Source organism: Vidua macroura, chromosome 5 (genome assembly GCF_024509145.1).
Source record: "Vidua macroura isolate BioBank_ID:100142 chromosome 5, ASM2450914v1, whole genome shotgun sequence".
NCBI classification, from domain to species: Eukaryota; Metazoa; Chordata; class Aves; order Passeriformes; family Viduidae; genus Vidua; species Vidua macroura.
This window is the reverse complement of record NC_071575.1, coordinates 51,782,577-51,798,002: the sequence shown is the minus strand read 5'-3', so window position 1 is coordinate 51,798,002 and position 15,426 is coordinate 51,782,577. Positions and strand designations below refer to the sequence as shown.

General features: G+C 36.1%; 1 protein-coding gene across 8 annotated transcripts in view; it reads left to right on the top strand.

The window, feature by feature from the left end:
- The window catches only part of CADPS2 (calcium dependent secretion activator 2), a 284,824-nt gene that overhangs the window by 107,247 nt on the left and 162,151 nt on the right, over nucleotides 1–15,426 (top strand). For all 8 annotated transcript variants that reach the window (XM_053977635.1, XM_053977634.1, XM_053977633.1 and 5 more), the window contains exons 4-6: nucleotides 5,487–5,567; nucleotides 7,131–7,367; nucleotides 11,509–11,630. In XM_053977635.1, the coding sequence (XP_053833610.1) occupies nucleotides 5,487–5,567; nucleotides 7,131–7,367; nucleotides 11,509–11,630 (440 nt within the window). The remainder of the gene's footprint in view (nucleotides 1–5,486; nucleotides 5,568–7,130; nucleotides 7,368–11,508; nucleotides 11,631–15,426) is intronic.

Sequence of the window (15,426 nt, the reverse complement as noted above, 5' to 3'; positions counted from 1 at the left end):
ATTTGTTTTTAACAATATTGACACACTACAGAGAGTGATATGATAATTGCTTTCTCTGCTCAGTGAAAGACCTTCCATCCTAATTTCAATATTTATATGATTATAGAACTGCTGCTTACCATCCCCCCAAAAAAATTGTTAAAAAAAAATCAGCAGTCAGTAAGACTTTTGACTAAAACTAATTTTAGCAGGTGTTTGAGCTTTTTGTGGGTACTGTGGTGCCAGAAAACTGAGTGATAAGCTTGGCCAGTTGTCTGAGAGGCAATCCTGTGCTCTACTAGAGCAAAATCAATACAAAAAGCCTGTGAGGCCTGATGGTGCATTGGGAGTTGTTTGAACATCTAATACGGCTTTTGGACCTGTGCAGCTTTTATAAGTCTACTTACTGCAGACAAATTGAAAGCAAAAATTATTTCAGTGGTAGCTGAGTTTTGTCATAAAATTTTTTGAAAATGTCTGCTGCATTCTACAAGAGAAATAATTTCAAAAGTAGGTGCCTTATCTTCCTCTTTATTTTAACTCTTCAGATTTTCTCTCTTTTGACACCCTTTCCCTTAGGTTTTACTTGATTTTTTTGTTGCACATATTCTAAAACAAAATTCTCCGTATATTTGCCAAAACTACTGATTTTTGAGGGATTTGCGTATGTTGACTGGGAAAAGGAGTGAGTTGAGAAGAGCAAGATACAGGAAATGAGTTTTTAAAAATTGTGGTTTGCAGAGTTCTATGAGAAATCCAAAGGATTTCACTACCACAGTCTGGGTCATCTGTCAGCATAGTCATTTGCATGATAGGGATTTTACAGCATGCAGAGAATATGAGAGAGTTTTAAAATATCATTTTATTGATCTCTTTTATGAATCTTAATTAATCCTCTGTGTAATCTATGGACAAGGAAGAGAAAATACCTTAAAACTAAAGCTAAATGGCACAGTCTCCACTGAAATAGAGTGATGACATTTTCTTTACTTTTACAGCTCTGTCTTTCTTGCTGTGAAACAGGAGGCAGGAGGTTTATCAAAAGGTCCAGCAGTAGCTTAAGAAAGCTCCACACATCCTGCCCTTTAATTAAATCTGGTTTTTACCTCCTGTATGATGTGGAAGCAATTTACTTCCATCACAGTCTTAGCCTTCAGAAGTCAAGTCCTGTTGAATTCATGTCCAACAGTGATTTCAGTCATGAACTGGGTATGGCTCTTCTGTTTTGGCCTGACTTGAAATTTGTTGATTCTTCCACTTTCCAATTTAGTTACTAATCTTGGTTCACAAACTTGGGAAACTTTGAGAATCTCTGCGGGCTGTTTGTGTTCAGTGCACAGTGGCTTCTTAGTGCTGCAGACACCTTTATTCTTTTCTCAGTCTACTCCTTTCAAGCAACTCTGCCTGTGTAAAGATAAGCATGGGAACAAATCCTGTGGGCCTGAGAGGCGCCAAGTCTGTCTGAAGCAAAATTCCTTTTCTTAAGAGTCAGAGATAAGAGTGGCAAGGACAGTGATTTGAAAACTGACAGTATTTGCGTCTACTACACCCATTACCTGCCTGCTGCTTTCTTGATTGATGACCAACGCTGAGTGCTAGGACTTCCCTGTCCTCTTCCAGCCTTGATCCTGGATGCCATTAGTTGCTTCCAGAAAACCATTTTTTTCATTACTGTATTATCTCAACAATTTAGATCCAAGTCCTTTATTCCATTTGGTTTACATTGAAAGCTTTTACTTTGGCTGTCTGGCAGTAATCAGGGATGGACCCTGCAGGTTACCTCACAGGGGCATCTGCAAACAACCTTTCAGCTCAGCGGGCTCAGACTTGGGTATGTGTGACAAAAGATAGCTGTAAAGGAAAAACAAGCATTGCTGTCACACAGAATGAAAAAGTACTTTGGATTTCATGTTGCAGAAAGAACAGCAAGTACTTAGATATATGTAGCATCATTTTTGTCATTAAATGTAGAGAAATTTATACTACTATGGGCATATATATGTAATTTCATGTTCATAATACTGTGAATTCAGAAGCTGCAGGGAAGCTGAAATAATAAATAGTAATAAAATACTCATATGGAGGAACTGTCAGTTTGATCATTGTGAAGGTAAAGAACAATAAATTAACAGCAGTTCTGTATTCATCGATACTCAACCTGATCTCGTTTCTTGAGCATAGGGTATCTGACTTTGTTTGGGTATAGAGTAGCGTAGGTATGTGCTGGGGGCTTTAGTGCAGCACCTCCTGGCAGCATTCATACCTTTTTTACCTTATGTTTCACATTAACCAGATTTTTTTCCAGTGTACATTTTTTCTTTTGGACCAAAATACACTGCTGCACTACAGCCTTGTAGGTAATTTAAAAAGAGGAAAAAAAAATTGAATAGGAATCACAAAGTATGCTTTTTCCCACCTGTTAAAATATAGAAACATTCATTTATTCAGATGTATTTCTGTTCTGTGCTGTTCAGGCATACAAATTAAGCAACAGTTTGTCAAGTAAGATAGATAGCATGATGCTTCTGAATAGTAATTTTTAACTCTGATAAGTTTACAGTCTTACTTAAATGACCAGATAAACTGAGCAGCATTGACTTCATGCAGATTCAAGACAGAGGGCAGTACAACCTGAAGATGTGTCTGAGTGCAGGTTGATTTAGCCTCTGGTAGTGGCTGTTTATAGCTTCACTACTGCAAAAGTGATTTTTCAAAGGTTTGTAATGTGATCAGAGTTGAGCTGATTTTCACAGTTGGGATCCTGCTAAATGTCAGATCCTTACTTCAAAGCAAGATACTGCTTGAACTCTTTGACAAGATAGTCACCACTTTTCTTATTACGGATGAATACAGTGTATTGCCTGTTGTCTAGCATGGTCTCTTCAGAAGCAAGGGAGTTTTTTGGCTGAAATCCTTAAAGCAGAAATTTGGAGTGGAAAACTTCAGTCTGTCTTTCAGAAGTGGACACTTACATAAGCAACTGAAATCCTCTTAATAACAATTGTTGGGCAACTTGCATTTTGAGGATGCTCCCACTCTATCTCCAAAGGTAATTGCCCTTATTATAGAGTGAGAAAAAAATAAAGGCAACTTCAAGCATTAAGGAATAAAAATATTTTTGAATTAATAGCTTGATGTCTGATGGTGGTAAGTTTATTTTAGAAAGCTGTTGTAATGTAACACCATTGGGGAAAAAAAAGAAATGATGATCTGTCTTTTTTTTTCAAAGTAACTTTTTATGCACTCAAGTGTAGTCACTCATAAATACTGATTTTTCTGATGATGTTTTAAAAATTACAGTCATCTTTGCAGAACGAAAACCTGTCTTACTCATGCTTTTGCTCAATTGGGAATGTTCCAGCTGAATTAACTAGCCCTCAGAAGGGGAGTCCATGTCTTTGCCTAGGTTTTACAAGTTTTCAACACCATATGTGTGGCATTTAAGGGAAACACTGGTTTGTTTGGTCAGGACTTCTGATGTATCTGATTTACTGAAAACAGGTCTCTGGTGTCTGTAGAGTGTTCTGTAGTGAGATCCCCTGCTGCTAAAATACAAACTGGTTATGTATTTTTTTAATTTAAGTGAGGTTTAAGTGACATGGGAAGCATCTCTAGTGTTGATGCAATCAGTGAACAGCTATGGTATGGTACAATTACTGTTGCAGCAAGCTGAAAAGTTTTCTGTGACATGAGATTTCTGTATACCCTCTTTTTCAATAATCTCTAATGCTGTAATTTTAAAAAACATGACTTTATATTTAGAAGTGGGAAGCACTATGTGTGATGCCCATGTAAATGTGAATTGTTCTTAAAAAAAACCAAACAAAACCTATTTACAAAGCCTCTATTATAAATCCTTTCAAATTAGTGGTTTCTTTTAACCAAATTTCAATTGCAATACTGAGAAGAATCTGAGTAGCAGTTCTGCACTGTTACATTTATATTAATTTCTATGCAGTGTCATGCTTTTCTAGTTTTTATATAACAGTTTGAAAATTACTCCAATGGTTGTCATAACTTGATATCCACAAATGTCTTGGGTATGGATCTGATCTCAAATATGGAATTAAGGAAAAGGGTACACTTGATGTTAATGGTTGTCACTCTTCCCTACTCATGTGATGGGTCCTATCAAGTGTCTCTCTGTGCAAAAAAAGTGAACAAAACTCAGAAATTCCAAATTCTTACATTTCCAGAATTTTCTCAAACTTTCTGCCGTTTTCACTTCATATTCAGGAGATAAATAGATTATGATTGAGTACACATTCATAATCACTTCAGTGCATTGCTTATAAAGTTGTTTTTTTCATGTAGTTTTTTGAGTTTAGAATAAAAACAGATAAAATGACCTTGCATGAAATGAGATATCAAGGTTACTGTTTTTCTGATTATCACTTCATTTTGCATACTGCAAAAATAATATCAGCAGCTTTACTTCTTACTGGGACAGATATGAAGGACCTACCAGTCATTATTACCTTGGCTCTTTTCTGTAAGTAAAGCAACCTTCTTTGCTTTTCTCCTCTTCAGCTTTTTTCCATACTTTACAAAACATCATTACTTACAAACAGCAAACTCATTAGAATTTATAAGTATTTTGGGAAGAAGACTGAAGTTTTAAAATAAGTAAGTAGGGAAATCACATTTTTAAGTACTCAAGTACAAAGAGATGATGAAAAGAAATGCAGAATTAAGGAAAAAAAATGCTAAGATTTTCAAAATTAGGTTTGGCAATTATTCTGGTAAGATGGCAAGATGTGTCACTCTTTTTTCCTCTTAACCAGCTGTGCAGGTCCATGCATTGATGTGAAGCCCCACTTCACCTCCCCTTCCCTCCACTGCCCTTTAAAAGTAAACAGGTAAAAAATGTGTTGAGCAGTCTCATTCCTGTTGAGACCCAGCTGTTCTGTTGAGGTGAAGAGATGTGTCCTTCCCCTTTGCCTCCCTGATAGAAGTCAGACATCTAGTCCTGACTATTCTGTCGGTATGAAAATACTGGAAGTTCACAATTTGGATATGCCTTGATGTGAGCAGTTGGGCAATACTGGGAGAAAAGAGTTTTGTGAGTGAAATAATACCATTCTTATGAAGCATAGTCACACAGTTTTCTTCCATATACCTATATATGCCTCTGCAGGAACTCATGGCACCAAAAAGCAAACTTCCTTGCAATATTTTGTAAGCCAATCTGTCATTCCAGTTTTCTGATTCATGGAGAAATTATTTTAGCTGCTATTTTTATAAAGAAATAATACCTCTTCTGTATAGCCTGAGTATTAAAAATGCAAGGGAGCACTGGTTACCCTTCAGAAACCCTGACTGCTCTGGCTATATGGTGGCCATTATATTTCTTTCATCTTGGTAAGCCTCAAAGCTCTGTATTTGCTTAGTGTTTCACTGATTTTAAGATGAAAATTAATTTTTCTTGTTTTTAGCTACCTGCCTTGCTATAAAGTTAAAATATAGTGTGTTTCTCACAGTTGGATTTATTTTGTTCTCTTTCCAAGTTGGATAATGGAGATGAGCAAGCAGCCCAGATAAGACGTGAGCTAGATGGACGATTGCAACTTGCAGAACAAATGGCAAGGGTAAGTGATTGCTTTCTTGTACCAAAAACATATCTTCATATGAGATTGAGTGGGATGATCCATAATGTGTGTTTCCTGTTTCTTATTCTAAAATTAAGCAGAAGATTGTTTGAAAACAGTCTGGCAGATGCATTTATTTCTGCTCTGAAGAGTGGCTGACAATTGGGGTAGGGAGAAAGCAAAACCTGGTTTTGGAAAGGCATACCCTGTGTGATCCGACATTTCCTTCAACAGCAAGTCAAATTTTCCTCATTTTTTTTTACATTGGATGGAAAAAGCATCTTAGCAAGAGGAAAGATATTTTAAGAACACAATAACAGTCTGTTTTATTTGTCTTCTGTGTGGGCATATTATTATTTGAATGATCCCTCACAGGATATAGTACAGTTTGAAAAACACTACTAAGGGTTTGGGGTTTATTGCTAGACAACCCTGAGCCTTGGCCTGTGTTTTCAGTCTCTTAACTATAAATTACTTGGTTTTATTTTTAGGGGTTTTTTTTAATATGTCATTTACTGGCTCTGTGATGCTGTGATGAGCCAGTCCACATGACTTGCTGCAGGACTTTTTGGTCACAGTCAACTTGCTTGGTCTTTGTTATTGAAACAAAATCAGCTGTAAAGGTTTTAATATAAAACATTTTATGATAAGCCTTATGACACATAACGATAAATATTGTCCAGTTTAGGAGCAAGGTGCCTGTCTTTGCAGACAATATATTGGGATTGGTGTTTGTTTCTCATTTTTATGTAAAACATCTATTTTAGAATAATTTGCATTTTTTGTTTAATCTTGAATGACACTCTCCTAAGTGTTCAATATTCAGAGAAACTGTGCATAAAATTGGCTCTGAGTTTCTATATGCACTTCACATGTACATATGTTTCTTCTTTGCGTTTATTGTTATAAACTCAATATTTAAATACTGTTGTCTAACTTCTACAGAGGAAAAAAATTATTATTAAGTTATATCTAATGTTTAAGAGAGAGATTATTATTTAAAATAAAGCAGTGCATTGTAAGTAAACATTACTTTCAAAATGAATGACCCATTATTAAAAATAAAGGTAAACAGTTATAGGAATTTCTTGTCATGGTTGAAGTTTATTAGCTTTATATCAGAAGCATGAATATGATTGACTTATTAGTAGTAGCATGGGAAATAAATGAAGTAACAAAACTACTAGTGGACAGGTCCTTTTATAAATGCCAGTTTATAAAATATTGAAGGTAACCTTAAAGGTGTATTATTAATTACTATGCTTAAAACACCTGTAAGTAGGAACACCTAATGTGTGGTTCTTCAGCTTGGGTTTATGGTTAAATGATTCAGGGACATGTGCAAGGGTCCACTTTTTACTTTATTTCTTCTTTCAAAAATTAACTGCACTGTATTTATGGGACAGGATTCACCTTTCCATTACTGTTTTGAAGACAGTACCGGAATTATGACTTCTGTTCTTATTTATTGTCTCTTAACTGAAAGCAAGTCAGTAAATTAATATGATCTATAATGTGGGATTTTTTTTTTTTCACCTTAACTTTTAAAATTTATTTTCCAAGGAAAGAAAATTCCCGAAATTTGTAACAAGAGAAATGGAGAACATGTACATAGAAGAGTTGCGGTCTTCAGTGAATTTACTGATGGCAAATTTGGAAAGTCTGCCTGTGTCTAAAGGTGGGCCAGAATTCAAACTGCAGAAGTTAAAGCGATCACAGAATTCTGCATTCTTGGACATAGGAGATGAAAATGAAGTTCAGCTGTCAAAATCTGATGTGGTTCTCTCCTTCACATTAGAGGTAATTGTAAATTTCACAGAAAACTTGTTGATGGTTTAAATTGCTAGAATATCTGGCTTGATACTTTTTTTTATTAGTCCTTTCTTGTTAATTTAAAAATGTTATATTAAAGAAGTTAATTATGCTCTGTGTCTTTGGTAATTAGGATTTAGAATACAGCTGGATGATGCATTTTCCTCTTGCAGCAGTAGTTGCATTTGGGCCCACAGAGTAGTGTGGGAAGTGGAATCTCCCATACAACTTTAAATGAATTGCAGTTTATTAAATAACTAAGTATAATTTTAAATGTTATAATGAAAGACTGTTATTATCAGGAATGCCTTCCTGGAATTTTATAAATTAATAGTTTTCTCACTAGAAGCATTTAGATAAAACACAGTGATTTTTCTTTCCTGGTGATCATAGAAGTTTTTTATAAATTTCTGCATTTTCCTCAAGAATCTGTCTTGTTTTTTTCTGAGATTATGCAGGAAGTCTGGCCTGTAGGGATGCAGTCCTAATCTGTATAGATTTCAATTTACTTCAAGAGGAAGCCACAAATACATTTGGTTATTAAACAATTCTGATGACAGAATAGAATCATAGAATGATTTGGCGTGGAAGGAACCTTAAAGATCATCTAGTTCAAATGCCCCTGCCATGGTCACCTTCCACTAGATGTGATGGATTAAAGCCTCCTCCAGCCTGGCCTCATAACTCAGGTTCAATCCTGCAAATGTGCATACCAAGAAATGCTTATCTCACTTTCAATAATAGTAGAATCAAAACATTACCACAGTGTGTATTGTGTATTTGTTGGTCGGATGGTGCCACACTTGTTTTATGCACTTGAAGTGGCTTTAGTTTAAGACAGCAGTTAATGTTACACAATAAATATTTCAATTGTTCAAGAGTTCAAAAGAAATAAAAATTGTTTATCTTCTAAATATTTTTCTTTTCTCAAGTGAAACAAGCATCTGTTTTTTTTTCATGTGTTGAAAAGTCAGATAACTTTTCCCATGTCATTCCCTAGATACAGAAGAAAAAAAACCAAATATGGACAATGAAGGAGTTTCAATTCTTTGTATAAAAGGGAAATTACTTTTCCCACTATATGCGATTTTAATATTGCTAACTAATAATGTAAAAGCCCAACAATCAGCTTTCAAAGAGTAGTAAGATGCATCATTCTATATGCCAAAAATTTTTAGCTCATCAAGCATGTAAAACTGGAGTGCAGTCCTTAGTGTTGAAGTATATGAGAAGATGAAGTATTCATAACTCCTGTGCTGAATCCTGTGTGCCTCCATCACATGTGCCACGCTGCCACAAGGGGAATACCAAGCCTGTAATGGTCCATAAATAGCATTTACAATAGTAGTTCTGAATAATCTAAAAAGTGCCATAAAAAGTACCATAAAAAGTTTGGCAATAATATTTCTAAGAAAGCGTGCTTGGTGATAGATGTAAGAGGAAGAAAGGCCTTCTTTGTCCCTCTAGAGAGAGAACTGTTATGTACTAGAAATGATGTGAGATTTAGGGGAAAAGCACAGTAAAAGTTTGAAACAATCATGAAATCAAAAATGACAGGAGATATAATTTCTGGTAAATTTATAGCAGCTTTGCTTTGTTTATAGCCCCTCTGCTCCTCCACCAGGTGCATAGACTATTAGGTCTGGTTAACTGTTTTTTTTTTCCTTTTTCCCCATTAGCAATAAAGAGATTTACTGCAAGATAACTAATCTACAGTTCATCCTGTGCAAGGCAAAGAATTAAAATATTGCTCTACATGAGATAGTTTTTAGTAGGGCAGATTTTCATTTTAGACATGATAATAACCACATAAGTTGACACTCTTGCCAAACAGTGTGTGCATATTTTGTTCTTGGGAAGCAAAATCTCAGAAGGCATAAGGGCAAAAGGAAACAGTTGAATATATATTAATGAAGATTGAAATATGAAAGATGTGATCTTTTTCTATGCAAATGGCCAAATATGAAATGCTGATTGCATTTCCTAGAAGACAGAGTACTTCTTTTTTTGAAAATGTGAGGTCAAATGTACACGATTTCACATGTTTTGAAATAACACATAAACGTATCTGTGTCACATCTTGTATGGGGACTCAGTTGTAGGGTAACCAGCGGAATCCCCGTTGAGGGCTGCTGAACTAGCACATGAATGAATAGGAAATCTACATCATGTAGGACAGAGTGGAAGAATCCCAAAATTTCTAGATGCAGGGTAAAGTGGCCATTGTTCTTGCTGTCACTGTGCATTGTTATTATAAATAGTAGAACTTGCTAGTAATAGTAACAGTGTTCTAGTGGGAGTAGACCTTACTAAGGTCAGAGACATTCCTGAGCATCACTGCAAGCAACGGCCACTGTTTTTACAATTTGAATATTTCCTTAAATATCCTGTTGGTAGAAATTTAGAAAAAAAAAATTAAAAACCCATAGTAGTAGGAGAAGACTTATTTATATTCTCCAACTGTTAGACAGTTTCAAAAGCAGACAAGTATTTAGGAAGCTGTTTATCCGCTAATGAGCTAATACATCCACTAGTGACAGTTTCCTTTGGAAGGAATAAAATGCAACTTTTTTCCAATGCTGGAATCCAGAATTGTTACCAAAGAAAAGTGTACTGTGCGGTTAAGTTAGAAATTCAGGAAAAGACATACCAACATAAAAATGAGTCAACATGAAGTCAGTATTCGGCAAGGACATATATTTGCTACGTGGAAAGACCGTATAGGGAGTATTAACCTAGAAGGATCTTCAGTGCTGTCTAACTGCTTGAATTCCTGAACAATAGATTGATCATTCTCCCTGGATTGCTGTTATTATTTATGAACCATAATAGGCAGTATTGATTATTTATGGGTTATATTAAAATGGTCTAAAAATGGTCTAGTCTGATCAATGACTGTTGGCTCACTGTAATATTTACAAACTAGCAATTTTGCAAGACATATCTATTACTAACATTCTGTGAGATTTAAAGTAAAAAGTATTTTATAGCTGGGGGTGAAGTCTCATTTAATTTACTGGAATTGGAAAAAAGTGGCACATGTGCAAAGAAATTTAGTAGCAACATATTTCAGTAGTTGCTTGCTGATATAAGGAATCTATTGTCTCTAATGAGACCAAAAGTAGTCATTACTTCTGGCACCTTTAAATCAAATTAAACAAATGTTGATTAACATGTAAGGTTTAGTTGAGGGCAGCTTCTTTCCTTCTTTGAGCCCAGTTTCTTTGCATGGGCCCAAAGGGAACTGGCAAGAAAAGCAGCTTTTCCAAAGAAAGCAGGGCAACCTGACTATGTTCTCAAGTCTTCTGAATTAGAAACATCTGAAATGCAAAAATTCCAATAATTTCACACTGTGACAAGATTTATAAAAGGCAGAGAGTATTTAAAGTAGAGCTGCATTTGGCTTTTCTGAGCTAGTGTAGAGTAGTCTAGAGGAGGTGAAAATCTACAGGATCTGCCAAGCTGAAAATTTCCCTGGTGAGGAAAACTTGTAGGGCACAGCTGGTAGTGGTGGCTTTTTCTGTTTCTCTTCTCCCTCTTCCCCATATTCATACTGAACCTGACTGCAAGTACTGCACTGGGAGGAGGAAAGGATGTGCACAGTGGGGGAAAAACTTACAGGAGCTGATATCAGTGCTCTGACCTGCATCTTGCTCAGCCCAACACCAAATCCCTTCTGAGGTTCAAGGGTTGCAATCTCCAGAGACACAACACCATAATTTACTGGTCTAGATATGATCAATGTACTTACTTGTTTACCATCAGACTTAGTAACCTATTTGTTCTGTAAATATTCACTTAAATGGCTGATTAGAAGATACAGTTTCTCATGTATGAAGATTTAGAATTATATTCAGACATGAGTCTCAAATTGTGCTATTGACATTTAAATTATCATTGGAGTGAGTTTTTGGTCACTGCCCAATTAGAAACAGAGCAAAAATTTCAATTCCTTCTAGATGTTGTTAAAAGTGGAAAAAGAAGATAAAACTCTCTTCTGTCTTAAGATTTGAGTGGACTTTGGCATTTTTGGGATTTTTTTTTTTCATCTTCACGGAACTTAGTACTGCAGTAATTGTGCTGTATAATTTTTTTCTGAAGGATAAACTACTTGCTCTCTTTTCCTCAGATTGTTATAATGGAAGTACAAGGTTTAAAGTCAGTTGCTCCCAATCGGATTGTCTACTGCACCATGGAAGTGGAAGGGGGCGAAAAGCTTCAGACAGACCAAGCAGAAGCATCCAGGCCACAGTAAGCCACTCTGCTCTTGCTGCATCAGTATCTCTTTTCTGTCATGGGAGAACTTGTCTGGTTTTCTCTACAATTTTTACAATTAGCTTAGTACTAGGTTATGTGATTTTTTTCCTGAGTAGTTATGTTGAATTCTTTCTGAGAAGTTAAAATACAAATAATACTTATTTAGGGTGAAGTAGGTACAAAGTGTGGATGCTGTCCAAATGAAAGCCATTGAATGTACGGGTGAGGAAAAGAACTAGAGACTGCATCCTCCAAAAATACGAACCTCTTGATAGATGTTAGCCTGGGGTGATTTTATGTATTCTAGGTTAACGTGCAGGGGGCTTTGTGGAGTGTAACTTGTTCAGTTGGAGGGAAATCAATACTCAGTAATCAATCTTGACAAAGCTTGCTCACCTGCTGAGCCTATTTCATTTTAAATTATAGGATCCAGTTCTTTCAATTAATTTTTGATGGAGGCAGTGAGCAAACTGACTTAGAGGGGGATAACATCATGCAGTCTGTAGTTGAACCAGTTAGTGTAGCAGAGAGTAAGAAATTAAATTGGTTGATTTGTTTGACCTACACACTGTCTTCAGACACTTTTCACTCTGTTAAAATGTCATTTGGGATCTTTCGTAGATAACTTTCCAGACAGTATGTTGGGGTTTTACTGGCACCATAGTGTGCCATGTGAAAGACAATTTTAAAATTGCAGTTGTTACAATATCTAATAAAACATCTTCTATGGAATTGGGATGGTAGTTTCTATTCCATTCGGACCACAAAGACAGAATTTTTTAGACAAAATTAGAAGCACAATTTTATCTCTTTTGTCTCTTCTATGGTTGGGAGTAGAAGGAGATCTAATTTAGTGGACTTTCTTCTAGCTGTGGCAACATTTCTTGGCAAATAAGCCAGCAGCATGTTCAAACAGCTTTGCAGAACACTAAGTATGTGGGACAAGATGTAAAATTCGTTTGTCACAGTCCCTGGCTGTGTTCCTCCTCCAGGGTATTGGAATGCTTATTCTTATCATTTTCATGTACTATGTGAGGGCCTTCTAAAAGGAACGATAATAAAAAAGACACACAGATGTACACATTGAAGCAAGGTTGTAAGTGGGTATTCAACATCACCTGCTTATTTTTTGACCTTTTGGAGTGTTTTCTGCTGGCTCAGGGTCCCATGAGACCCACTAGGCTTCTTTATGGAGGGCACATCTCCAAATTGTCCTTTGTCTTACAGTTACTCTCATATGCTTCCCTGCAGCACGTGCCTACAGCCTTTGCCTGCTGACACAGCCAAGGTTCTTGTTTCTTCTCATGGCGTATTGCTTTTTCCTCACCCTTGAACTTGTTTGGGTCTGTTTTAAATGCTTGCTTAACCTCTGATGTCATTGGTATGAGTCTTTAAATCACCTAGAATACACGAGTTTTTGAATTTTGGACATGTTTATCTTCCTTTCAGAAAACAGTCTGAGGATGTTAAGGGTTTTGTTTTCTCTAGCTATTTCCAGATATGGTGAGCAAAACATGATAGGGATGGTTCACAATCAGTTCATGGCTTACTTATTTCATACTGCAGGTTAAGGTAAAGATTGTAAAATCAATCAGAAGTATATAGATGCATCAAGTAAAAATTACCAAGAGATTAATTGATTTTCCTACTTGTAAAAGTGGAAGCTTTGTGAAAGGGAAGTTCCAGAAAAGGTGGAGTCAATGCAAAAAACAACTGAAGTGATTCTAGGAAAAGGTGTAATGTTATGACTTGCTCCAAGATTGTAAACTGATTAAATGAACTTCAGGCTCAAAAGGTATGAGCTGATTGAATATGGGAAAAAGACAGATTATGGGCTATTCCATCTAAGTGATGTTGTACAAACCAAAGTCATATGGATTTGTTTGGAAAAAATATGCATCTTTAGAAGATGAATTTTTGAGAAATGCCCTGAACTGTAGTCTGGAAGCACAGAAATGGGAGTTAGTGGTGCTGTTGACTTGCTGTCCTGTAAAACAGTGTAACTTAAAGAGGCAAGGATTACAGAGCTCTGAAAAGTATCTTGTTCTTATGCTCCTGTGAGTTGTGCTCTTTTCAATTTCTGACAAGAGTGATTAGGAGACATTGGCATGCAGTATGATTATGAGTATTTAGAGACTTAGCTTTTGAGCACAGATAGAGACCTCGTTTGAGGCAATGGGGGAGGATATTAAATTAGACAAGCATGAAATTAGCAAATTACAAGCAAACAGTAAGAAGGTGGAGGAAGCTGCCTATGGAAAGGGACATGCTTTTTTCCATAGTTTAGTTTTTCTATTAGAGCCAAATCAGGTTTTCTTGGCAGTAGCAATATTGCTTTTATTGATTGATGGTGGAGGCAACCAAGAGGGCTTAGCAGAGTTTAATCAGAAATTGCGCTGGTAGAAGAGTACTGGTGGGCAAGCACAGCCAGACTTTCTCTTTCCTGATACAGAGAAAACAGCTGTCAGATGCCTGAGGCTACTGCCTGCCTGCTTTGCCTGCTGCTGGAGCTGGCTTTTACTGGTGTAATTTTTGGTCCTGTCTTCCTGGTATGAAGGAAAAGTATAAGTGAAGCTGGAGGAGATCGTAACTTCAGATTTTATGTAGGATGTGCAGCTAGAAAAGGGTGCCAAAGCTCTCATACTAAGCATAGAATGAGACAATGAAAAGTGAATGATTACCACCAGCCTGCTGTGGGACACTGCTGGCAGGAGACATTTTTCTGTAGTCAGTTTATCATTTTGAACTGATAGCTACATTTATGAAGAAAAAAAAAACAGTATAAAGAATTATTTATGCCTATTTTTTCATCTGTGAAACATCACTGTATGCAGTGCAATGCTACTACTCAGAAAATTCAAAAGCTTTTACAGTGAAAAGGAAAAATAAGACACTCACATGAATGTTTCAAAATGCCATTGCAAGCCAGTGTGATCTTAGAAGAGAGATTAATGGAAACATGAGTCAAATGCACACTTAATTCACAGTTTATCCACTATTCCAAATGCTGAATATTTTCTCAAGTATTTTTATACATGTATATAAGTATTCCTCTAAATCCCTGAGTGCCATCTTAAGAGTAATACAAAAACTAGAAACAATATTCATTCTTAAAGGGAAGATGCCTAATTAAAGTCCCTGGAAGGGGCTTTCAGTTTTCATCAGTAGTAAATATTTTCTGGTTTTTTAATGCATTTAACCCCTGCTTTCTCTCTCTTTGAATAATAACTTTGTAAGGTTATGTTTAAGTGCTTCATTTTCTTCTTTAGCAACCTAAATGAAGTACTGCTTATGTGTATCTTACTGAGTAACTGATGGTCATTCTAAAATGCAAATGCTATAAAATAACATAGGTTTATTGAGCTTTTGGCTTGGACAGTTTTACAAACAGATCAGTTACACAGCTTCACATGCAAACCCAATAAAAATTTTATAACTGCCTGTGAAATACTTCATTCCTTCCAACTGTTTTCCTGCCTTTTAGCCCTGCTGAAAATCCCTCCAACATAGCCTGTGACCTTTTCTACCAGAGATCAGTAAGCAGAGCCCTCAGAGGGCCCTTTTAGTTGTGTGATGCTTTGCATAACTTTGTTGCTGTGATGCCACAGGGAGTCATCTGCAGAAATCCAGTGCTAATTTCATTTTTCAAACGTTATTGAAGACATCTTGTGGAGTCTGGTATCCACATTTGTTTCTTATCCTTGATTTTTATTCATTCTGAATATTAAATAATGTGATTTCTTGAAAGTGTCATGTTTCAGGCATGTAAAATCATGCCTAAAAATAAAAA